This window comes from Vicugna pacos, chromosome 5 (genome assembly GCF_048564905.1).
Source record: "Vicugna pacos chromosome 5, VicPac4, whole genome shotgun sequence".
Classification (NCBI taxonomy): Eukaryota; Metazoa; Chordata; class Mammalia; order Artiodactyla; family Camelidae; genus Vicugna; species Vicugna pacos.
In genome coordinates this window covers 86,244,534-86,268,230 of record NC_132991.1, presented here as the reverse complement: position 1 = coordinate 86,268,230, position 23,697 = coordinate 86,244,534, and the positions used below count along the sequence as shown (strand labels likewise).

Genomic DNA, 23,697 nt, shown 5'->3' with positions numbered 1-23,697 from the left:
AACTGCTAAAGGCTGAGTGTGAGGTAGCAAGGGAACACAGAACTCACAGAATATATTCACGGAATATCTGACAGAACACATTGGGGGCTGCAGCAGAAAGGAGTTCACACCCACTTCCAGGCTCTTCTCAGGACCTCATGTGGGGCCTCACAAACACAGGTGAGAGTCAGAGGGAGCATCCTTTGTCCTCCGTGTTCCCTGGTATATCCGGGGGACAGAGCAGCAGCCACTGCAGGGAAGGTCTGCTTGGAAGGCTAGATCCTTCTTCCCAATCATCCCCATGGAACAAAAGCCTTCAATGCCTGGGAGAAAGGCAAAAACCTAGCTTCCCTTAGGGAAATGGTGAAAATCTACTGCAGCCTAGAGAAGGGAAAGGGAGGAAAGGAAAAGAACCCTCTAAACCGGGGGAGGGGCAGGGACACTGAGAGGGCCACACCTCCAAACCGGGGACACCGTGACAGGGTAAGACTAAGGCTTGATCAGAGCCCGCCTCCCACTGGCCTCCCACCACCAGAGTAAAGAGCACAGAGCAAGCGGCAACGGCAGTGTCACTGGGCGCGCGGCCCGGGGGGACGGAGAACTTCCCCCAGTTACAGCGCAAAGCAAAGACCTGAAACTCAAGTTCAAGCAGACACCGAGAAACACTCTGGCAAATAGCCCCCATCCTAAAAGCAACGTAACACTGGAGCAATCTGAAGTCTTCTGTGCACTGGGAGTAACCATACCATACACATTTAGTGTTACTCCCAGTAACTCCCAGTAACTGAATTTGTGTAATTCAAAATACTCCCAGTGCTCGACAGAACAAGTAGACAGATAATCCGGGGGATTAGAAGACTTGGGCAACACTATCACCTCAATTAATCGAATCAACATTTGCAGAACACTCCCCACAACCAGAGCGGAACACACTTTTCCAGGCACATGCGGCATTTTCTCCAGGATGGACCATAAAATACCACAACCAGGAGAGATTTATCCTAGGAATGCAGACCGGCTTTAAGTTTAAAAATCAGAACAATTTAGCACATCATTAGACTAAAGAAGAAAAAGTATATAATAATCTCAACAAATACAGAATTAAAAAACATACTGCTATTAGCAGCACACCTCTGCCTCCAAAGTAAATAAATAAATAAATAAATAAATAAATATTCAGGTATAAATTTAAGAAAATGTATAAAGGCTCTGAAGTTCAAAGAATTTTAGTGGTGTGAAAATATGACTACAATACAATATTGAATAAAAAAAGTAAGGTACAGAATAGTTCATACCATAGGGTCAACTTTCATAAAATAAACTCAAACCAAATATTTTTCTACAAGAAAAAAGGCTAAAAAAACAATAAAGTCCTTTAAAGTAAATGTCTTCTTGGTGTCTCATTCTTAACAAGACAGTCATGAAGTGTTTTTAGGGAAATAAAATTGAAATTAATATCAACAAGTTGTAAGGCTGCTTCCTTTTTGCCTTCACCCGTTACTGCATAACGCACTTTAAGAAGTCTCTTCAGATCAGTTTCACTGGAACTAGTTCCAGATGCTCTCAAAAACTTCATTGAAAATCAAGTTCTGTGGTCAAAGAAGTTTGGAAAATATTAATTTAATAAATTGGCTTCTTAATTGCAGAACTAATTAGAATCTTCAGTGGACCAGTGTCATTCTGAATCTTCAAGGGGGTGTAGTTTGCAGTTTCCCAAATTGATTTGAATGTAGAGCTTGTGGAGGGGGGAAGTGAGTGAGAGAGAAGGGGTGGGCGGGGGGAGAGAGAGACAGAGAGAGAGAGGAGAGAGTTGCTTTGGCTAAAAACTGAAAGTAGGCTGCAGACATTATTTTGCTTTTAAACACTGCAGTGTGTGTCTCCCAGTAAGGGACCCTGTGCTACGTATCCACAGCACCATCGACACATCAAAGAAAGTTAGATTATTTCCCAAATAACATCTAACATCTAGTCCAAATACAACACTCCCATTTCTCAAAAATATGTCTTTTATAAGAACCGGTTTTTCAAGGTTTCCATGTTATGTCTGCTTGTTATTTCTTTTTAATATAAAACCACATCCTGCTTTTTTTATGACATTGATTTTTTTTTTCCCAGGAGACCAGTCTCATTGAACTGTAAAAGTCCAACATCTCATCTGATTTCTCAACTTAGTCCTCTGTTCCAGGTATTTCCTGTATACTGACACTTACATGGGAAGACTTCATTAGAGTCGGGCTAAACATTTTTAGTAAGAATATGTCACAGACGACACTGTGTCCCTCACATGGCATCACATCAGGAGACACAGTATCAGGCCGTCCCACTAATAAGGCCGCCACATCTGACCACCGGCGGCAGGTGGTGACTGACTTGCCAAATCTCTCTATTTTGCTTTCCTGTGAGCATGTCTTCTGTGAGGTGACACTTCATCGCCGTGTGAGTAACCACCACTTCTCAACAATCTTCTGACTGATGGTTTCTATAGCGTTCGATGATCTTTGCAAGACTACCAGTTATTTCATTGGGTTTCTTGTTGATTTTTATTTACTTCTTTTAAAATCCCATTATAGGAACATTTACTCTCTGCAGGATACAGTTAGGTGAGTTTTGAAAAAGCAGAGAGTTGTGCACCCATCACAGCAACCGAAATAGAGGATAGTTTCATCACGCCAAAAAGGTCCCTCCTATTGTCCCGTTGTGGTCCTAAACACAGGTTTGTACAAAGCCCACGCTTAGTAGTTTTGCCCTGACTTACCTTTTTATCACGTGTGGCAGATGGAGATGAATGTTTTTATTAACGATAACATTCATGCTGCATTTCTAAGATGTACATCCGAGAGAGAACACGGTATTGACATGCAATGAATGGATAGTCCAAGATGATAAATTCAGACCACAGCTCCATTTAGACTATGGCTTGTTCCAAGTTAAATTGAATATCCAATATCTCTTACCTCCCACGATATTTCATGTCTCCCCTAGGAGTAATTAAGTGCCTGTGTGCACCGGACTAACCTTGAGAATTTGTTAAAAGGCAGTCTCTGGGGCCTTGCCCCCAGCCTTTAGGATTCCAAGGCGAAGGCATGCTTCTAGTGACTGTGAAGCTAGTCGTCTGCATGTGATCTAGTGATTACAAGAATGGCCCCAATTCTCCACCCCTCCTTCTGTCAATTCGCTTTGCAGTGGGACTCTGCAGCTCCTCCCATGAAGAGGTGGAGTCTATTTCCCTACCCCACGAATCTCGTCTGGTCTTCCAACTTGCTTCCACAACAAAATGCAGTGAAACTGACAATGCGCCAGCATAAGCCTTACTTGTTCCCACATTCTCTCTCGGAACCCTCGTGCTGAGGCCTTGTGAGTGAGCCTGGGCCAGCCCGCTGGGTGGTAAGTCAAGTAGGCCATTGCTTCAGACAACAGTCAATCAGGAATATAAAGGAGGTCATCTCAGAGCAGCCAGCCCCAGGTGACCACTGCAGGCACCTTAGCACACCAGCTGCGATCACGTAAGCCTGGCCCAGCAGACCCAGCCACGCAAGAGCAAGAAGAAATGTTTGTTCTGCTAAGCCACGTGTGTCGGCGTGATGTTGCGCAGTACGAGACAACTGATGCACCACAGTTCGGACACTCACCATCTGAGAAGTCCTGATTTATCTCCTTTCCGTTTCCGTGGCTACCTTCGTAACTGAGGCTTTCATTTCTTGCTCAGACTATGCAGCAATCCTCTGATCTGTCTTCCCTCTTGCTGTGACTCCCTGTCTCCATGTGCGCCGCTGCTGCTAGGACTAGTCCCTCAAGGAAGACACCAGGTGGTGGTAATTTATGCATTCCCATCATCTGGTGTGAGGCCGGGTACCCACCAACAGGTGCTCAGTCCTCGTTTGTGGAATGACAGCTGCCAGATTCCTAAAACACACCTCTGACCACATCACTGCCCTGTGCAGAACTCCTATCGGCATGTACACCACACACCAGATCCGTTTTCCCTGGGGGCCTATTTAATTCTACCACCTCCGTGATCAGGCCCCAGCCTAGCTTCCCACTCTTCTTACCTTCTTCTGTTAATGCTCCTTTCAAAAGTGTAGGCAGGCTGACCACACGCCCTGCTTCTGCGTCCGATTCCCGCCCGGAAGGCCCTTACACATCTCTGCAAACTCTACATATTCGTGAAGGTTCAACTCGAATGCCCCCTCATCTGTGAAACTCTGAGAGCTCTAGTTCTCTCCCTCACTGCCTCTGTTCACCGGAGCCTCTCTTAGGCACCTGACATTAAGATCACTTTCGCGTTGTGGCATCTAGCAGGCATGTCCCCTACTAGAGACTGTAAATTTTAGAGGGGAAGATTCCGTTGTTTTTTACCTTCCCGTATTCCCTAACACAGTACATGAAACATAAGACCTTAATAAATGCTTACTGAATGAAGAGGTGATTTTTAGTCGCTATTAAACAATAAAAACAGTGGTACCCAAACTCATAAACCAAACCCAGAACAAAGATGGCCAAATAAACATAGCGGCTTTCATATAACAGTTTGTAAAAGAACTTTCTGGAAAGTCGGTTGAACACAAATGCCTAGGCTCTGCCCCGGAGGAGGCTGGCTCGGCAGGTCTGCAGTGGAACCTTGACTCTGAATTCTCATCAGGCTGTCCACGTGATTTTGAGGAAGGTTTGTGGCGAACACTTTGATAAACAGTGACATACAGCCTGCTTTGCAGATATGAATTCCAAAGTAAATTCCTTTGTTCATGCACCTAAGAATTTTTTTTTTTTTAAGTTTCTTGGCTTTAAAGCCAAAGCACTAAGCGCAGTAGGCCTATAAAAAGAACCACTTTAACAATACATACATAGTCTGGCACCTTATTAGCTTAGGTTGTTGGGAACGGGGCATCACACCCCCTTCTTTGTAATCACAATCTGCACACATTTTTTTCCAGCTACATATCCTTTTTATAAACTACTTAAAGTTTCATTTGCTACAAATAGTTCTTTTTCAGACCATCTCACCATGTGACGTTTGCTTTAAAATAAGTGAAGGGCGCAAAATTCCTACCTGGGTCCGAGAGGCTGGCTCTCAGCGCCCTCTCCAGCTGCTCCTCTTCACTCAGTCCTGCTGTGTACATGTCGTAGTTCCTGGGTACATCATAGTACTCCGGCCCGCTGTACGGGAAGTAACCCTGATATCCAGAATAGCCTACAGGCACAATGAGAAAGTTATGGAACACTGCCATGGAAGGTCCTTCTCATACTTCTTAAGCTGTAAGCAAAGACAAGAAAATAATTTATGCCTTCACTTTGATTATAGTAATAATCTTCAAAATAAGAAAAGATGACCAAGGGAGAATGCCTTCATGAGGGTGGGCAACAATGCTCTTGTCACTGTCAATGTCCATGCGCCCAACATGGGACTGGATATGAATGAGTCCTTCTGTCTGAAAAGGAAGGCATGAGTGGTCCTGGAGAGGGGGCTGGAACGGGCTACTGACAAACAGAACAAATTTTTTCAGTTCAGAGCTGTTTAGTACTTGGAGTATTTTCAGTGAAGTCCTGCCTGGAGTCAAGGGAATGGTTGAAATGATAGTTGGTGACGCCTTACTGTCTGGTGGCTCCATACAGTGAGCGGTAGACAGACCAACATTTAGTGCATTTACTGCAGGACTGCTGTGCTGGGTATGACACTTCAGACAGTAATAACTACGTTGAGATATATAAGCCAATGTGTCTCCAACTACAATTCGATGTCAGAGACCATGTTTTTACTACTAGCACTTTTGATAAACTGGTTCCTAGGTAAAATGAGAAAAGAGACAACCTGGTCAGTAACTAATGCTTTAGGTATCAAACTCAGAGACACCATTAACAAATGGCAACGCTGGCTTTTGCAAACTATTTCCATCAATCTTTTCAACTCGGATTGAGTTTATTCCTTACATTTGTCTTTAATCACCCACTTTTTTGGAATTTGTTTGGAAGAGGTTACCTCTCCCCATAGAAGATTACCAAGCTAATTCCAGTATAATGAAAGCGAAGTAATAGTCTAATTGTTTCCCTTCCCTCCTTCCATTGTCATACCCTTTGAAGATGATGTTTCAAATATTTAATTAATGTGCTTTTTGCTGTTGATTAAAATTCCTACCTTTCACTATGTGTCTCCATGTCTCCATATCACCCAACATAGTATTTGCTTAAGTCTAAACTTTCTTATTGCTCTAATAAGACTATAGAAAAAACACAAGCAAGCCAGAAAGAAGAACACAGTAAGGTAGAATCTGGTTAATTGAGATTTCATATTTGGAATTTCTAATAACTGGTCTTGAGGCCATTTTAAAGTTTACTTCGGTGCTGGTTATAAATAAAATGCTTTCCTAATATACAAGATTAAAAGTGAAACAGTTTAACTATTTCTTATAAAAACTTTCAGGTACTCTAAAAGTCTTTATTTTCAAATAAGCAATGAAACGACAATAAAACACACTAATCTAGATTTGGCTGATAATCTAATGTAATTATATGTATTTATACAAATATTTGTCATGCAAAGTATTTGCGTCTATCAGTTATGTTGTTTTTATAACAGCTTTCACGAGATATAACGGATGTACTATATAATTCACCAATTTATCATGTATAACTCAACGCCTTTTAATATATCCGTAGAGTCTTGCCATCATCCGCAATCAATTTTAGAACATTTTCTCTTCCCCCTAAAAAATCTGTACCCCTCAGCTATCACCCCCAACCCTCTCAGCCCTAAATTACTACTAATCTACTTTCTGTCTCTAGACCTATGCCTATTCTGGACAATTTTATAAATCGACTCAGGTAATGTGTGGTGTTTTGTATATGGCTCATTTCATTCAGCATGTTTTCATGGTTCATTCATGTTACAGCATGAATCAGTATTTTATTCTTTCTCATGGCCAAGTAATATTCCATTGTAGAAATATATCACATTTTATTGATTCATTCATCATTTGATAGACATTTGGGTTATTTCTACCTTTTGTCTACTTACTGTAAATAATGTTGCTATAAACATTTGCATATAAGTTTTTATTTGAACATATGATTTCATTTCTCTTGGGTACAGACCTAGGAGTAGAACTGCTGGGTCATATAGTAATTCTATATTTAACCATCTGGAACTGCCAAAATGTCTTCCAAAGCAGTTTTATAATTTTCTATTCACACAAGCAATGCATGAGTTCGTATTGCTCCACATCTTCACCAACACTTGTTAGTACCTGTCTTTTTAATTATAACCATCCTTATGGGCATGAAGTGGTATCTCACTGTTGTTTTAATGACTAATGATGGTGAGCATCTTTTCATGTGCTTATTGGCCATTTGTATATCTTCTTTGGAGAATGGTCTATTCAGAGCCTTTGTTCACTTTTACTGATTATTACAATACTCCTCTATCTATTGTGTATTCCAGTATCTTCTATGTTGGTACTATTTTATTTAATGTCCTTCAAAGTCACAAAAATGAATGATTTAGATAAACATAAAATAAAATTGTTCAGGATTTAGGGGGCTAATTCTGACAAGCCTTGCTTCTAATGTAGTAAAAATTAGTGGAGATTTACTAAATAGCTCCAATAACCCGATTTCCATATTCTCTCTCATGCTTCCCATGTCAGAATATGAACATTATGATATTTAAATTAGGATAAGGATATAAGCAAATTTCCTGAATCTTTGCAGTGATTTAGGACGGAGGTGGGATCTGGATACAATTTTTAATATGGACACTCTTCCTTAAATTGGTCTTTACTCAATTAAACAATCAGAAAAATTCGGCTCCCATTGGTTGGGGAACAGCCACTAGCAAATTCCATATTCTGAGACAAAGGGGACTGTGGCACTGCTACAAATCTTGCCTTCTATGCTTCTCACCAAAAAAGCCAAAAAACAAACAAAAACCCCAAACCTTTTATATGAGGGCAAATGGTCAAGACACAATCAATTTATCTACTTCACAAAGAACAAAAGAAAGGGGCAACTGTTTCAAAACATAATAGAATATTTATGGATAAGTCTCTGAATACCACGGGATGCTCCAGCAATCCCTGGATAGAGAGACTGCCCAATTCCCTAAGAGTGCCAATTATTTTATTGCAACACAAAAAGCACAATGGGCACTTTCCCATATGGCTCATCACCACTTTCAATCCCTGCGGAAAGTCATTTTGTTACAGAAGGTCTAAGCAGCATTTCTCTCAAAAATATTCAGCTAATTCAAAACCCAAAATAACCCCAAAGCTCTGAATACCTGTCTACACGGATACCAGAAATACTACACACATCTACAGAGTTTTAGCTGACAGGTAAGTTTGCTATGATTGGAGGCACCATTTTCTTGATACAGAAAAACATCTTTCTTCTTGTTATTTCTTATTTAAAAGCCAACCTAGCAGGGCCTTAATAAAATTAAGCCTACAACTCTAAACATCTGAATATTATAAAATCTAATTTGGTACTTGTCAGACAAAACATGGGGAGAGAGGAGGGGAAAGTTTTAATGCCTTAAGTCAAAGAGACTAGTGTGGTTAAAGGTTCTGCACCATCAGTCATAAGTCTTCAACAGGACAAAAAAAAACCCCATCAATATTTATTATAATGAGAACAGGTCTCCTAGGACCAAAAATTGTCTACAGCTGCTCTGCTGGCCCAATCAGATATTTTTAAATCTTCATAATAAACATGGCTGGGAAAACCTAACAATCAAACACTTAAGATAAATAAGTTTAAATTATATCCTGCAATGAATACTAGTTTAATATTCTTTTGTAGTTATATACTTTGGCTCTGTAATAAAAGAAATTCTGGTTATCATTATTCTATAAACTACTCCATCTGTTCCTTATACACATACCAGGATTTCACGGCCAAAGAGATCAAGAAACACCACCAAGATTAGAAAAATTGGTAACAGCTTTTTAAACATTCATGAGGTTCTCTGACCTATAAAGACTTTTCCAGCTAAGGACAGCCATATTAAGAATAAATCATTACTTGTAAGAGATACATATGCTCTCATAAAAGTTCCCTAGATGACCATTAGCATGGCCACCTGGCCTTATGTGGTTCTGCCTTTGAAGAAATCCAATCACTTCAGAGGAAGAAATATAAATATGGTAATCTTACAGGGGAAAAGAAAGAAAGGTAAAAAGGGCTTTTATTTTTGCCTTTAATTCTCTGATCTGTGTGTCTGCTGGGTTTATGCTTTTCATATGAAGGAAGAAAAAAGCGGGTTTCCCTTTTTTCTTTTTAAGTCCCCCCAAAAAAAGAAAGAAAGAAAGTCAGTATGAGAAACTGTCCTATTTTGTAAAGTTAAATCAGTAGAATGTTCATCTCACATCGCTGCACAACAGAAAAAGCAGGGGCTAGCATTCAGTGGCTCGCATTTTCAGCCCTAATTCTATAACTATCTGCATGATTTTTGCCAAATTAACATTTCTAAACCTCAGTTTCTCAGCTGCCACACGAGATATTAGGACTAGTAATCACTGATCTTTCAAGCCATGTCTGAGTAGTGTGCTCTTATTATTCTCTTCATCCAGAGGAGCATCCTTGTTTCTTTTGGAGATTAAAAAAATGAACCAGGAGAGAAGCCCCTTTTCCTTTAGCAACTCTGAGGTGTTAGAAGCTGTGTCCCCTGCATACTGGAGAGAATACGGTCAGCAGGAAGAGAGACATCACAATGGGAGATGGAACCAAAATGGTCTTCCTGTCCAGTGCACCTCTTCCTAGTCGCACAGGCTGAGAAACCTCATACTTGAGTCAGTGTGAACTGGCCTCCATAACCAACAACCAAAAGGACCCAATGCTCTTTCAAACGACTATGTTTATCAGCTTCATTGACAACTAATCATCACACATCCTTTCTTCAGGTGAGTCCGCAGACAGAAGCAGCTGAGCTTGTGCTGTCCAGCAACTGTTCCTCTCTTGCACCAAGCCCACGTTTCCAGGATTCTGAGCATCCAAACCATCAGAGGTGGCAGCCTCACAGTAAAGCCTCCTCTTTGGGCAGTGACAGTATTCACCTCTGTGGTCCGTAAGCCTAGGTAACCCCAGTCATCTTAGCCTATGATTTTGTTCCTAAACCCATTAGAATCACCTGGGAAGCTTCAAAAAAAAAAAAAAAAAAAAAGAAGTCCAAGTCCCTCTCTCTATCTTTATTCTGATTTAATTGATCTGGGTTGAATTCAAGCCATGGAGATGTTGTAAAAGCTCTTCAGGTGATTCGTATGAACAGCCAGGATTGATAAGCATAATCCAAGCCTTTAGAACTATATCAAAAACATAACTTGACTGTAACTCCAATAATATCATTCAACTGATTGAATCCTTCAGTGGCATTCCAGTACCTTCTAGATAGTCCCAGACGGGCCTTTTCATAAAAATCTGAAAAGCCCTTTCCTCTCATTACTTTCTTTAACTTCCCCTTATTCATCAAGACCCAGCACTCCACTTCCCTTGGATAACCTCCAGTAACTGCAAGCCGCCTCCTCCCTCCCAAGGCCGAGCACTGAATGCACTGCATTAATACGGTTGAGTTGGACTTCTGCCTCTGCCAGGAATGAGTAACTGGGACTGGACTGGCCGTTCTACTTAATCAAGTAGAAGACTGGAGGAAACATATGAAACAAATGTTTTTAGACATTGTATAATAGGCAGTATAAGATTTTGAATCTTGAGAGAAAGGAAATAAAGGAAAGGAGCCTGGAGGCACTTTCCAGACGATGGTGCAGGGAGGGGGAACATAAGCAGACACAGCAGGCTGCCTGAGTTGAGCTGGAATTTGCAGGGCAGACTACAGAAAAGGGGAAAACTACATGTATAGGAAAACCTCCAGAAATCTTCATGGGGTCCCCTGTAGATGTTGTTGAATATTAAGCCATGGGTATGTAGGGGAAATTCCATGAGATCAGGCAAAGGATGACTGAGAGCTATAAAAAGAACAATTCCCAGAGCTCAGCCAGGGCTGGAAGACCTCTGCATTCAAACCAGCCAGAGTAGAGAGTCCTTGCTGAATAAAGGGCATTTAGGAGAGATCCCAGAAAAGTAACACCCAGTGGTAGCACAGAATTAACCCTAGGGTAAAAGCTACTTTAGACCAACCCTCAAGAAACGAAAAATAAGCCTGAGAAGGATCAAACTAATCATCAAGAAACTTAGCTGTGTGCCAGAACAAAGTCCAGTGTTCTTTAAGACTCTAGCACCCAATACTACAAAATACACAATGTCTAGCATCCAGTCAAAACTTACTAGATAAGCAAAAATTATGACCCATAACCAGGAGAAAAATCAGTCTAATGAAGCAGATGCAAAAAGACAGAATTAGCAGTCAGGGACTTTAAGGCAGCCATTATAATTGTGCCCCTGATTTAAATAAAACTATGAATTTAATGAGGAGAGAAATGGAGGATATAAAAGAGAACTAAATGGAACTTCTAGAGCTGAAAAATAGAATATCTGAGAAGAAAAATTCACTAGATGGGACTGACAGCAGAGTCAACACTGAGGAAGAAAGATCAGCAAGCCTGAACACACAGGCCACAGACACTATCCAAACTGAAGCCCACAAACACCAAAGAACATAAACAGAGCCTCAGGGACTTGTGGGACAACAGTAAATAGTCCAACATCGGTGTAACTGAAAATCAGAAGGGAGGATGTTCTTTAGTTCTTTAGTAAAACAAAAGCTGGAAGAACTGATTACCAAGAGACCTGCACTAGAGGAAACAGTTAAGAAAGTTCTTGGGGCATAAGGAGAATGATACCACATGGAAATTTGGATCTACACAAAAGAATCTTCTATTTTTGAGGATCAACTGACATCAGCCCTGGGCCTATCCCTAAGCTATGCACGCAATGAATAGACACAAAGGGGAAAAAAAGAAGCAAAGGCGTTGAAAACTGAACTACTACATAATTTACTACCCAAGTATCAGATGATCCCATGAGTGGTACACACATGGGATAGGCCCAAATAGCACAGTAAAGGATTTGAAAACTGAACTGACACTGGAACCCACAATCCACAGACAGAATGAATTTGTGTTCTAAACCTAACCAGGGAAACTGCCTACTGCAACAAACAAACAAACAAATACATATCAACATTCTGCAGAGAATTTTAAACAGAATCTAAAATCTCACCATAATAGTCAGAATGTTCAGATGTAAGACACAATTACTGGACATACAAAATCAAAACAAAATAGAAGAATCTGACCAATTCTCAGGAGAAAAGGACAATCAGCAGGTGCCAGGCACAAGACAGGACTCAGATTTTGGAATTATCAGACAGATTTTAAAGAAGAAATAGAATAACCATGCTCCGTGAGATCAAGGTGAACCCTCTTCCAATGAATAGAGAGACAGAGTTTTCGGCAGAGACACAGAAAGAAACAATAAAAAAAGAACCAAATGGAAATTTTAGAACTAAAAAATACAGTATTAAAAAAAAGTCACTGGATAGGTTCATCAGGTTCAATAGCAAAATGGAGGAAGGAGTTGGTGACCTTGAAGACAGATCAATAGAAATTATTCAATGTGAAGAATACAGAGGGGAAAAGATTGAAAAAAATAGAGCCTAAAGGGCTTGAGGGACACTATCAAAATGTCTAAAATGCATGTCATTAAAGTCCCAGAGGAGAGGAGAAGCAAACTGATGGAGAAAAAAAAGCTTATAGAAATAATACCTGAAACTCTTCCAAATTTAGTGAAAGACAAAACACCTGAGGCAGAATGTTGACAGAATTAAAGGGAGATACAGATAATTACATAATTATGGCTGGAGATCTAACCCCTTTCTCTCAGCATTGATGGAAAAATTAGATACAAAAGCAGGTAAAGACACAGAGGATATGAACAAGATGGTGAAACACCTTGACCTAACTGGTATGTGTAGAGTACCACATTCAACAATGGCAGAACACACATCCTTTTCAGAGGCGCATGGTACGTTCACCAGGGCAGATCACACACTGGGCCAAAAGAAGGTCTTGTTAAATTGAAAGGATCACTACACTGTGTTCCCTAACAACAAGAGAATTAAATTAGGAATCAGTTAACAAAATGATGTCTAGAAAATCTGTGGTATATTGAAACAATAAAATGCTATTCAGCAATAAAAAAGACTAAACTGCTGACACATACGATAATATATGGATCATAAAGAATGAAGTTAAAGGACAGAAGCCAGATACAAAAGAACACTTAGTAAATGAGTATATTTATATGAAGTTCAAGCTCAGGCAAATTAACCTATGGTGACAAATGAAATCAGAAGAGTGGGTGGGGGCGTTTACGAGAAGAAGATACTTCAGTAAAAACTCAAGGAATGTCATTATTAGCTCTCACTGCATTATTCTGTATCACCCCACTCACAGTTCACCAGTCACCTTTCCATACCTTAATTAGTCCTGTTAGTTTCCATTGTTTCACCTTTTCAAACGAATAGCACCTCCATTCTCACTCCTGGTTATAAACTGTGAGGCAGGGACTACAGCTCCTTCTTTCTCTCCCACAGTGGCTGGCCTGGCCCTTGTACAACGTGACCACTCACAGCGTGCTACTAGCCAACCCAGTGAGGAACATAAAGCACAAGTGCCGTATATATATACATGAAATTCTTTGTACTTATATTTTTAAGCCACGGGTCAAAAAGCCACAGCTTGTGGTCCAAATACAAACCACTGCCTATTTCTGTAAATAAGGTTTTACTGGAACACAGTTAAACACATTGCGTATGAATTATTTATGGTTCTTTCATGCTATGGCAACGGGTTGACTAGTTGCAGCAGAGAAAACACATGGCCGACAAAGCTGTTGGAGTCTAAAACAGTAGCTCTCTGGCCCTTTACAGGAAAGGGTGCTGACCCCAGATTTAAGTGACAGCAGTTCTCAGTGGGCAGGGCTACAGCAGACACCCGATGTGTCCAGAGCCATGGCTGCTTTAAATCCTGTCTGCCGGTGCTGATCCAGGGTATTATGGTACAGCCTCTCCAGGCTTGAATGTAAGGGCCTTAGCCTAAAACATGTCATATGCCTCAGTAGGAAGTCCTTTCTACCTATTTATATAGACATCTAGAATAAACACATTCTCCTCTGTAAGTCACATGGTATTAACTTTTAGAGGAATGCCTATCTTAGCCCCCTAGATAAGCATAGTTCTTCCTGAATATGCAGGTGAGGAGGAGAACTGTGTATCTGAAACTAAATTCCAACACACTTAACTAGCAATATGGTCTCAGGCTGAAAATCAAGGGACCTGAGTCCAGTATGAATCTTACTGTATCTGAGACTTCAAACCAATCAGACAGTATTTTCACATCAGTTATCTCCTTCCCTGGAGTTCTCTAACAATGCACCCAAATATGCAACTGCCCCTCCACCTAGTTTTGAGTCATTTTAGAGGCACAAGTACATAACGTGGGAAGCACTCTACAACAGCTCAAACTCGTATTAATGTAACTCAATAGCAGCAAACACTGTAATTTCAAAAAATAAGTTTAAGTGTATTAAATGAAATAAAGTACTTACCTGTGTTATTAAAGTAGTATTGCTGTCTCGGGTAACCAGTGTTGGAGGGAAAAATGCCTAAAGATGAAGGAAACAGACATTTTCATTGTAGCCATAAGCTTTCCCCCCAGCTTTATCGAGGTATGATTGACAAATTATTATGGTACATGTTTAGGGTGTACAATGTGAATTTTTAAAAGGTATACAATGTGATGATTTAATACGCATATACATTAGGAAATGATTACCACAATCAAGTTAATTAACACATTTATCACCTCATGTATTTACCATTGTGTATGTATGTATATGAGAGCACTTAAGATCTATTCTCTTTATAAATTTCAAATATATAATACAGTGTTATTAACTGTAGTCACCATGCTGTATATTATATTCCTAGAACTTAATCATCATATAACCGGAAGTCTGTACCCTTTGACCAACATCTCCTCGTTTCCCCCACTTGCCAGCCCCTGGAAACCACCATTCTACTCTCTGGTTCTGTGAGTTTAACTTTTTTAGATTTCACATGTAAGTGAGATCATACAGTATTTGTCTTCCTCTGGCTTATTTCACTTAGCGTAATGTCATCCTGGTTTATCCATTTTGTCAAAAAAGACAGGATTTCTTTCTTTTTTATGGCTCAGTAATATTCCATTCTACATATATACATACCACATTTTCTTTATCTATTCATCTATGGACAGACATTTGGGTCGTTTCCTTATCTTGGCTATTGTGAATAATGCTGTAACAAACATGGGAGTACAGATATCTCTTTGAGATACTGATTTCATTTCCTTTGGCTATATACTCATAAATGAGATTGCTGGACCACATGGTATTTCTATTTTAAATTTTTTGAGGGATCTCCACGCTGTTTTCCACAGTGGCTGCACCAATTTATATTCCCACCAACAGTGTACAAGGGTTCCCTTTGCTCAACATCCTCACCAACACTTGATATCTCTTGTCTTTTTGATAACTGCCATCTTAACACTTCCTGATTTCAATTTATGTTATAAAGCTACGATAAACAAAACAGTACAGTACTGGCATAAAACTAGATACATCATCCAATGGAACAGAATAGCCATAAGGCTGTAACTACCTTTTCAACAATTAAGAGATTCTCTGTAATAAAGGTCTAAGTCATTTATTTTTATTTTTATTTTTTAGTTCTTATTTTTTATTGAAGTGTAGTCAATTTACAACATTAGTTTCAAGGGTACAACAGGGCGATTCAGTTGCACATATACATACACACACACACATATATACAGTTTCCTTTCCATTGTGGCTTATTATAAGAAACTGAATATAGTTCCCTGTGCTATACAGTAGGTCCTTGTTGTTTATCTATTTTATATATAATAATGTGTATCTGTTAATCCCAAACTCCTAATCTATCCTTCCTCTCCTCTTTTCCCCCTGGTAACCATAGTTTGTTTTCTACGTCAATGAGTCTATTTCTGGTTTGTAAATACAATTTATTTTTTTTTTACATTCCACACATAAGCAATATCATATGATATTTGTCTTTCTCTGTCTGACTTACTTCACTTAATATAATAATCTCTAGGTCCATCCATGTTGCTGCAAATTGCACTGTTTCACTCTTTTTTATGGCTGAGTAATATTTCATTACTTACACACACACACACACACACACACACACACACACACACACACACACCTGACATCTTCTTTATTCATTTATCTGTCCGTGAACATTTAGGTTGCTTCCACGTCTTGGCTATTGTAAACCACACTGCTATGAACACTGGGGTGCATGTATTTTTTTGAATTAGAGTTTTCTCCATTTATATGCCCAGGAGTGGGATGGCTGGATCAAACAATAAGTCCTCCATAGTGGCTGCACCAATTTACATTCCTACCAACAGTGTAGGAGGGTTCCTTTTTTTTCACACCCTCTCCAGCATTTATTATTTGTAGACTTCTTAATGATGGCCATTTTGACTGGTGTGAGGTGATACCTCATTTTAAATGATTTCCAAACAAGTGTTATAATAAGCGCTTTCTTTTGTTTGGGGTTAGCCCTATAGTGAACAGAATGTATTTTGGGGGGATGATGAAACTCTAACTTTTACTCTCTGAAGGTCCTTAAGGTTCCTGTTGACATGAGATGGCCTTTGCCTTCCAAAAGACCAAGCTTGGTCTTTGAGAGATGACCTCAAAGATCATCTCTACTTGTACACCGCTGCACGAGTAGAGATATTCTGGCTACAGAGAGAACTTGTCCCCAACAAGGGAGTTAGGAGGGCCACGCTCTCACCCTTCCTAAGGGACTTCCCCTCTCTCATCCCTGCAGGGGTGATGGGACAGGCAATTTAGCACTGCTGAAAGGGAGAGAGGGAGGAGCGACAGGCCGCACCTTCGGTGTGATGCTCTCTCCCAGGAGTTCTGGGACAGCAGCCTTCACGTGCGTGATTATTTTCCACAGGATTCCTGTGTCACCTCAATTCTCAGATCACTCTTGACCTTTCTCCAGTTTCACAGGGAAAAAAGGCAGAGAAATTGCAGGCTGTGTATAAACAGCACTGAGTGTTTCAACTTTTGGTATTTAATTTTCTACTGCATTACTTTGAAAATAGAATGATGTAAGAGTAAGTCTCCATAGAAAATAGGCAAGGTTTTAAGAAGGTAAACTAAGAGCTTAAATGTTATAATTGTGGGAAAAATCCTCTTTAAAAACAAAATGATTGCCTAAATTTCATAATATGTCATAGAAAGCTTTACTAACCACTTAATCTTCAGACACACAGGAAAAAAAGGAAACAAAACATTAGACTCTCAAGACTCATTTCTTTTCCTTTATCAGTAAGGAGAGCATTTGGACAACAAAGCTCATTACTAGATTTCCATAATTAAGTTGTATCAAAAATATAATAAAAAAGGACATTTTCAATAGATGAAGCTCCTGCTGCCTCCTCCAAGCACACACACTAGAAACAGTAACAGGCAAATGTAGGAAAATAAAAATCTGCTTCAACGCAACACAACCTGTAAAAATCACCCGAAAGTGAATACAACCAGCTAATAAAGGCACAACGCTCGGAAATCTCTCTAATATCATGAATATTATATGGTTCTCAGGAATACCAGTCATCGGCACAAACTGTGAAAACAAATTATATATGGTTCATGAAAAGGTAAAATAGTCTCAGAAGATTTCCCATGAATAAAAGATGAAAGATTGGAACTCATATGGTCTACAGAACAAGTGTTTGCAAAATAGTTTTCTTATAAGACTAGTATAGCATTTTAAATGAAGAGGTCAAAAAATTCTTATGTTTCTAAATAAAATATTTTCATTGAGCATTCATTAGAAGGAAAAAAAATTTAATTAAAAAGCAGAAGCCAAGCTTCAAGCAATAACAGACTTGGTTTGGCCATGCATGAATATATCTCGCCCACCAGGGACCCAGTGGTCATTCTGAATTCTTTAAAATACTGGCCTTGCACTTCAGGACATATTTGTCTTTCTTTTTTTAACCTTGCCTTGCATGCACAGGAATTATTGGAATATTATAGAAGAAAGCATATTTTAAACCCGCTTTAGTTTTCTGAATGTCAAGGAAATTGTGGTTTTCTGTGAGTAGCAATAATGCTGTGGGTATAAATATATACTGCTATTTGTCCCCAAAGAAAGCCTCAGGTTTAAAATCTGGGTTTGCAGCCTCTTCTGCAGAACAGTGCGAGGAACAGCACCAGCTGGCTGATCTCTTGGTTTAAAAAGGGCCTATTAGGGAATTCCTAAGCTGCACCACAGGGAAATGTGGGGTTGCTTCTGTTTCCATTAAAATGAAGATGAGCTTCCCACTTGTCCTGCAAAGGTGTTCTGTTCTGTACCTGCACAGGTTTTCATGATCTTCTTCAGAGGCCCACAAGTGTACATGAGTCCAACAAGAATCCCGGCCAGATGCCCGGCGAAGGAAGTCCTGGGAGAGAAGGGAGAGCCTTTGTGAGTGTGTGTTCCGCTGCTGATTACACACTGTCTTCTCATTAGCCCAGCGCATGTCAATTAGTCACAGTCTGCAGGCTTTGTTCCACATCACATCTTTTATGCTGAGCAGCATTTAACTTAGTCCCAAGAACAACATTTCCTACCTTTAAAAAAAAAAAGTACAGCAAGTAACAACCATGATATGCAACATCCTTCTTTGACCAAGAGAAGTAGGCTGGCTCCTTCGGAGCAGCGGAAGCCTTTTGATAAGACAACCCATCATATATCTAAATTTTTTCTCTGTAGCTCTTATCACAGAACATAAATGAAATTGGTTTTCTCTTAATTAAATCTTGACTCACCCAGCCACTGTGAGGGACAGGAGCTACCTATGCTTACGGCAGAGCAGACTGCTACATTTTTCAACCCTGCTGACCAGTGAGCAGAGAGCAAGAGCAACTCGGCAGAAGAGACTGAGATGTCCACTCCCCGCCCCTCAAAACGTATCTTGCAGTCGCTCAGCAAAAAAAAACAAAAAAAAACAAAACCCAAAATGTAAACTTCAAGCTTGAATGATGAGATTGAGCATTAAATTGGTTCCACTCTTCTTAAAACAGCAGCTGAAATTGGCAATCCCCTCTAAATATAAACACAAGGCAAGCTTCAGCTAAGTATATGTTGAATGAATAAAAGAATAAATGAAAGAAAATCACCCAGCGGGGCTCCCTGCCCCCCTCAGCTTTTGCTCTCAATGCAGCCGGGACCCAGCTATCAGTTATTCTCCTAAAACAGAAGCCAAGTGATGGGTGTCACTGCCACCCTGTGGGACTCACCAACTCCTCTGTCTCCAGATGCCCTGGCCTGCAGTCAAGGCCTTCCGACCCCTGGCCTTGCCCATCCCTTCCTTCCAGCCTCACCTCCAGCCAAATCCATCCCCCCAGCCCACTGCCAGATCCCCCAGGTGTTCACAGGTGAACACGAGGCTCAGCTGGACAGCACTCCTGTCATAAAGAACCCTGTCCTAGTTGAAGAGTTGCTCTCTCCTTCTGCCGGCCCCCCTGAGAGCCGCTACTTCGGCCTTCACGAGAGCACGCATCAGGCCTGCTGGGCAGCAGAGTGCTCACGTGCGCCTGTCTGTCCCTCTCCTCCAAACTCCCTGAGGGCAGCAGCGGTGTCTTATTCACCTGTTACGCTAAATTAGAAGCAAAAGAAAAAAAAGAAAAAGAAATCAAAAAAGGTGAAGCATATGAATACATATCATAGGTATGAACACATGAGGGGAAATGACCCCTGACTCCAGAAGAGGGGGCAACGGAAAGTGACCAAAGAGCCGGACGCGAACTCCAAGTGCGTGGTGAGTCCTGTGGGTCTCACACACGTATTTCACACACCTAGACTGTGCCTGGCACAGGACAGACTCTCAAACAGGTGTTGAATGTGTTCCCAGGATGGGTTCACCAGGAGCACCAGGAGGCAAGTTAAACCCGCTGTGTCTTCCGCCTCGGCGCTGTGGTGCTGATGTTCACCCACGCGAGACCTAGAGTCAAATCCAACACACTTGGCGACCAGGGCAGCAAAGAACAGGGCAAAGAGGCCCCTGATGCCGCCGGCAAGGCGGCCACTGTGAATGTGACTGTCTAAAGGCCAGGGAGACGTGCTGGCTCTCAGGAAAGAACAGGTAAGGGATAGAGACTTCAGAGAAGACGCAGAAGGAAGCCTTCTGCAGACAGGATGCTTATCCCAGTAGTCAACCCTCCTACCCCCCAAGCAAGGCCCTGCGCACGTCCACACACCCCGAAAGTCACAGTGCACAAGCGCACATACACACACGAGCATTCCCTTCAGGAGAGCTACTATTTTCATCAAATACACCTACCTCGCAGTATGTTTAACCTGATGATAAAAACGTGGGATCAGATACTCGGTTTCCCATTTTCGGGGAAGAATAGTATGAACTGTGCTTTCCTTTAGCTTTTCCAAACAAAACCAAAATTGTACTTATTCTATTTTTAGGCTAAATAAATGCTCCAACTAGTTCTAGGAATGGCAAAGAAAGTGGTAGTTTGAGGGAAACAAAGAAGAGGCCAGAATCAATTTTTTTAAAAATCATAACCTCAAGTTAATTGAAAAGAATAAAAGAACATCAGTATTCTTGAAATGTTCTAAACCAATCTTTATGGTGAATCACATAGATATAAAATGACATGGGAGAGAATTTCAGTTTAAAACCCCAACCTTTTAAACAATCAACCTTGAATCTCATTTACAAGTTAGAGTATAATACAGTTAAATGAATTTCTTATCTCTCTAAATGGGTTTGCAGAAGCCCGAGTTGGGTAATCTAACTGCAGATAACTAGGGAAGGGAGGCTGGCAGACCAGAGACCATTTTGCAATATCCTTTAAAATTCAGCATTTTCTACAGAAGTTCCGTCTCAAAACTCTAGCTGTCCTTGTCATTTTGTTTAAGCTCTATAAAAATGTTCTTCTTTTAAAGTAAAAACAAGAAGAGATTATGATCTTATTCAATCAAAACTGAGACTCTCTCAGCATTACACACAAAAAGGGGGAGGATTCCATCACTGAAAAAGGAAATATAAGCTCACTTTAAGAGGTATATTAACTGGCACCTTGCTGTAGGTAACCTTGTGATAAACCACTTCGTTTCACCCTCTAAGAGATTTCCATGTCCTGAGAGAGGAAACAGACCTGCAGACAGGAAATGGAAATGGAACTGGAAACTATCTTCCCCCCAGCAGGATGGGCACCCCAGTCCTAAGATTAGGGCACTTTATCCCTGCCCCAGGGGGTGCTGCAAAGCCACAAGGAGGCCCTGGGCTTTGGGGGAAGAAGACACATCTGATCAGTGTCTGGGATCTACTTCTGGTGTAACAGCTTTAGAAACAGATTGTGTTATTATGATCACAAGTATGCAAGCTAAACAGATGTTCTGACATTTGTGGCATCTGAGGATGCCCGCGGCTCCTCAGCACGCTTCTCTGATCTCAGTTATACCTTCAGGCTGACACCCCAAGGGGCAGGCTGGGAAAACCCTGCTCTTAAGAACAGCTTCTTCTTGACCTAACTAGGTCTCAGGCTGGGACTGAGGATTTGGTGATGATCTGTCACCCTCTAACCGAATCCAAGGTAATTCCTCAGGGACAGAACCACCATACTCCACCGCATATCCCTGACCACACTGAGCACAGTAAACGGCCTGACACTAGCACTCAGTAAACAACCACCGAATGAGTGGAGAAGTGGAAGTAAAATTACACGTAACGCACACAGATCTGACATACACTACAACTGTACCATAAAAACACAAGCTATACTGGCCACCAATTAATAGCTGTTTTAGTATCAAACCTCACTGGGAGAGAGAATGGCTGAACAGAACACCGCCTCCCCCGCCCTCCCCTCTGCACACTGGGACAACGTATTACACAAAACATGCGCTCAATTACCAAAACAACAGCACTAGCCTATCATTATACCCTAAAATTGGTCACTTAGAAGCTCTGTTTTATCTGATAGCTCACTAATGACTCTCTTCAGGAAATTATAACAGCTAGAAGCAAACACCGATTGTGATGGTGAGATAAAGTCACAGGAGTCAGCATCACTGCTGCTGTGTTTGGCCACACAGGCTGCACACTGTACAGTGTACAAATAATCTGTCCAGGGTCTCAACAGTGCCACAACGTAACCAGTACTTACAGATCCAATATTCAAATTCAGATCATCCTATCTCATCTTCAAAGCAAGTTCAGTACTGATGTAATTTCATTTTAATAGGGGACAAGACCATAATCCAGGAGTTCTTAAACTTGTCCAGGTTCTAAACCCCTTTAAATGTCTGATAAAAGCCATGAATCCTGCCTGCAGGAAAACTACACATACGCAAAATACGTCACTATATTTTAGGAAGTTCATAGATGGCTTGGATCCTATCCCCTGATCTCTCATTAAGTACCGCTGTCTGAAATGAAAGCAATTTGTCACAAACAGAAGAATTTCAAACATCAGCACCAAGTCTAAGCAGTTATATACGCAACTGGAAAAACATTTTGTTTGTACTCAAATCCTAATGCAGAGGCAGCCATTTACGTAGCTTACTTAAGTTTATGACCACGTCTGATTTCTTTGTCGGGCCACTGCTCTGTAAGGGTGGAACCTACATCTGGGTTTGATTTCCCTCTTTCTAAAATCCAACTTTCAGTAATTCTTTCAGTTAAAGTCTGAGAGTAAAAAATTCTGCTAGTCATTGTGTGATCCAGAAGGTCCTTATTGTTGCATCCCATTTTGATGACAGGTTTAGGATCTACTGCTGCTGCTACGAAATGTACTGTCCATCAGGCAGTCATTCTTCTAGGGGCAATCCATCTGTTCTCTCAGCCTTTAAGATTTTCTCTTTATGTTGGATTTACAATCTTATACAACAATCATTCCAGCTGTAGATTTGTTTACCCTCCTTGAGATTAGCTGTGCTCTTTCAACCCAAGGTCTCGTCTTTCTGCAATTTTGAAAAATCATCAGCCATTGTTTTTTGCCCTCTTACTCTCTGGATATTTCCTGACACAGAGAGGGGGCTCAATACGTATTTACAGAAAAAACTAAAAAAAAAAAAAGATGAAAGCAAATATGAAATCAATGTTGCTACACATTACTTATATAGGGTAGAGAAGATGGAAAGATAATTTTGGAGCAAAGCTAAGACGAAGATATGATTGTGGGTTACATATCATTTATATCTCAGTAAAGCCAGAAAAAAGTATACGATTGTGGATTTTAATTATGCAAACTATATTCAGATATTATTAACACCAACACGAATGCAGCATTCTTTCCTATCATGCTAGCATCAACTGACCCTCACTCCTTTAAGAGGCTACTTGTAAGGCTGAGCTAAGCTGTTATGCAAATGTTCCTACTGCCATGTGCCACTGTTAAAGAATCAAAAACTAAAGCTATGATTGAAAGCTGGGACAAGCTATAAAGGTCCTCTGTTAAACGGAAAATTCTTTCCACAGTTGAAGAGGCTACCCTCTCAGGCATAGCTCAGAAAGCAGAAAATGTATTACTTCTAAGATATAATCTCTGGGTGTACGCAGAGCAAACGACCTCATTAAGGACGTAATTTGATGGAGACACAGTGTTGGACAAGGTAAGATAATAAGGTAAGGTAAGAGGCAGTCAGTGAGAAGTGGCCTATTGTGC

The 23,697-nt window shown here is 40.6% G+C and overlaps 1 protein-coding gene and 1 long non-coding RNA gene across 3 annotated transcripts in view; one reads left to right on the top strand and one right to left on the bottom strand.

Annotated features, from left to right (window-relative positions):
- Window positions 1–23,697, bottom strand: part of RHBDD1 (rhomboid domain containing 1) — a 113,803-nt gene that overhangs the window by 39,513 nt on the left and 50,593 nt on the right. For both annotated transcript variants that reach the window (XR_001459405.3, XM_015242361.3), the window contains exons 4-6: window positions 18,385–18,473; window positions 14,530–14,586; window positions 5,027–5,167 (exon numbers count right to left, since the gene is read on the bottom strand). Coding sequence is in view for 1 of the 2 variants with exons in the window: in XM_015242361.3 (XP_015097847.2) it covers window positions 5,027–5,167; window positions 14,530–14,586; window positions 18,385–18,473 (287 nt within the window). In the remaining variant the exon portion in view is untranslated. The remainder of the gene's footprint in view (window positions 1–5,026; window positions 5,168–14,529; window positions 14,587–18,384; window positions 18,474–23,697) is intronic.
- Window positions 9,745–23,629, top strand: LOC140696485 (uncharacterized). Its single transcript, XR_012072916.1, has 3 exons — window positions 9,745–9,869; window positions 14,912–15,014; window positions 23,511–23,629. It is a non-coding gene; the product is annotated as an uncharacterized lncRNA (long non-coding RNA).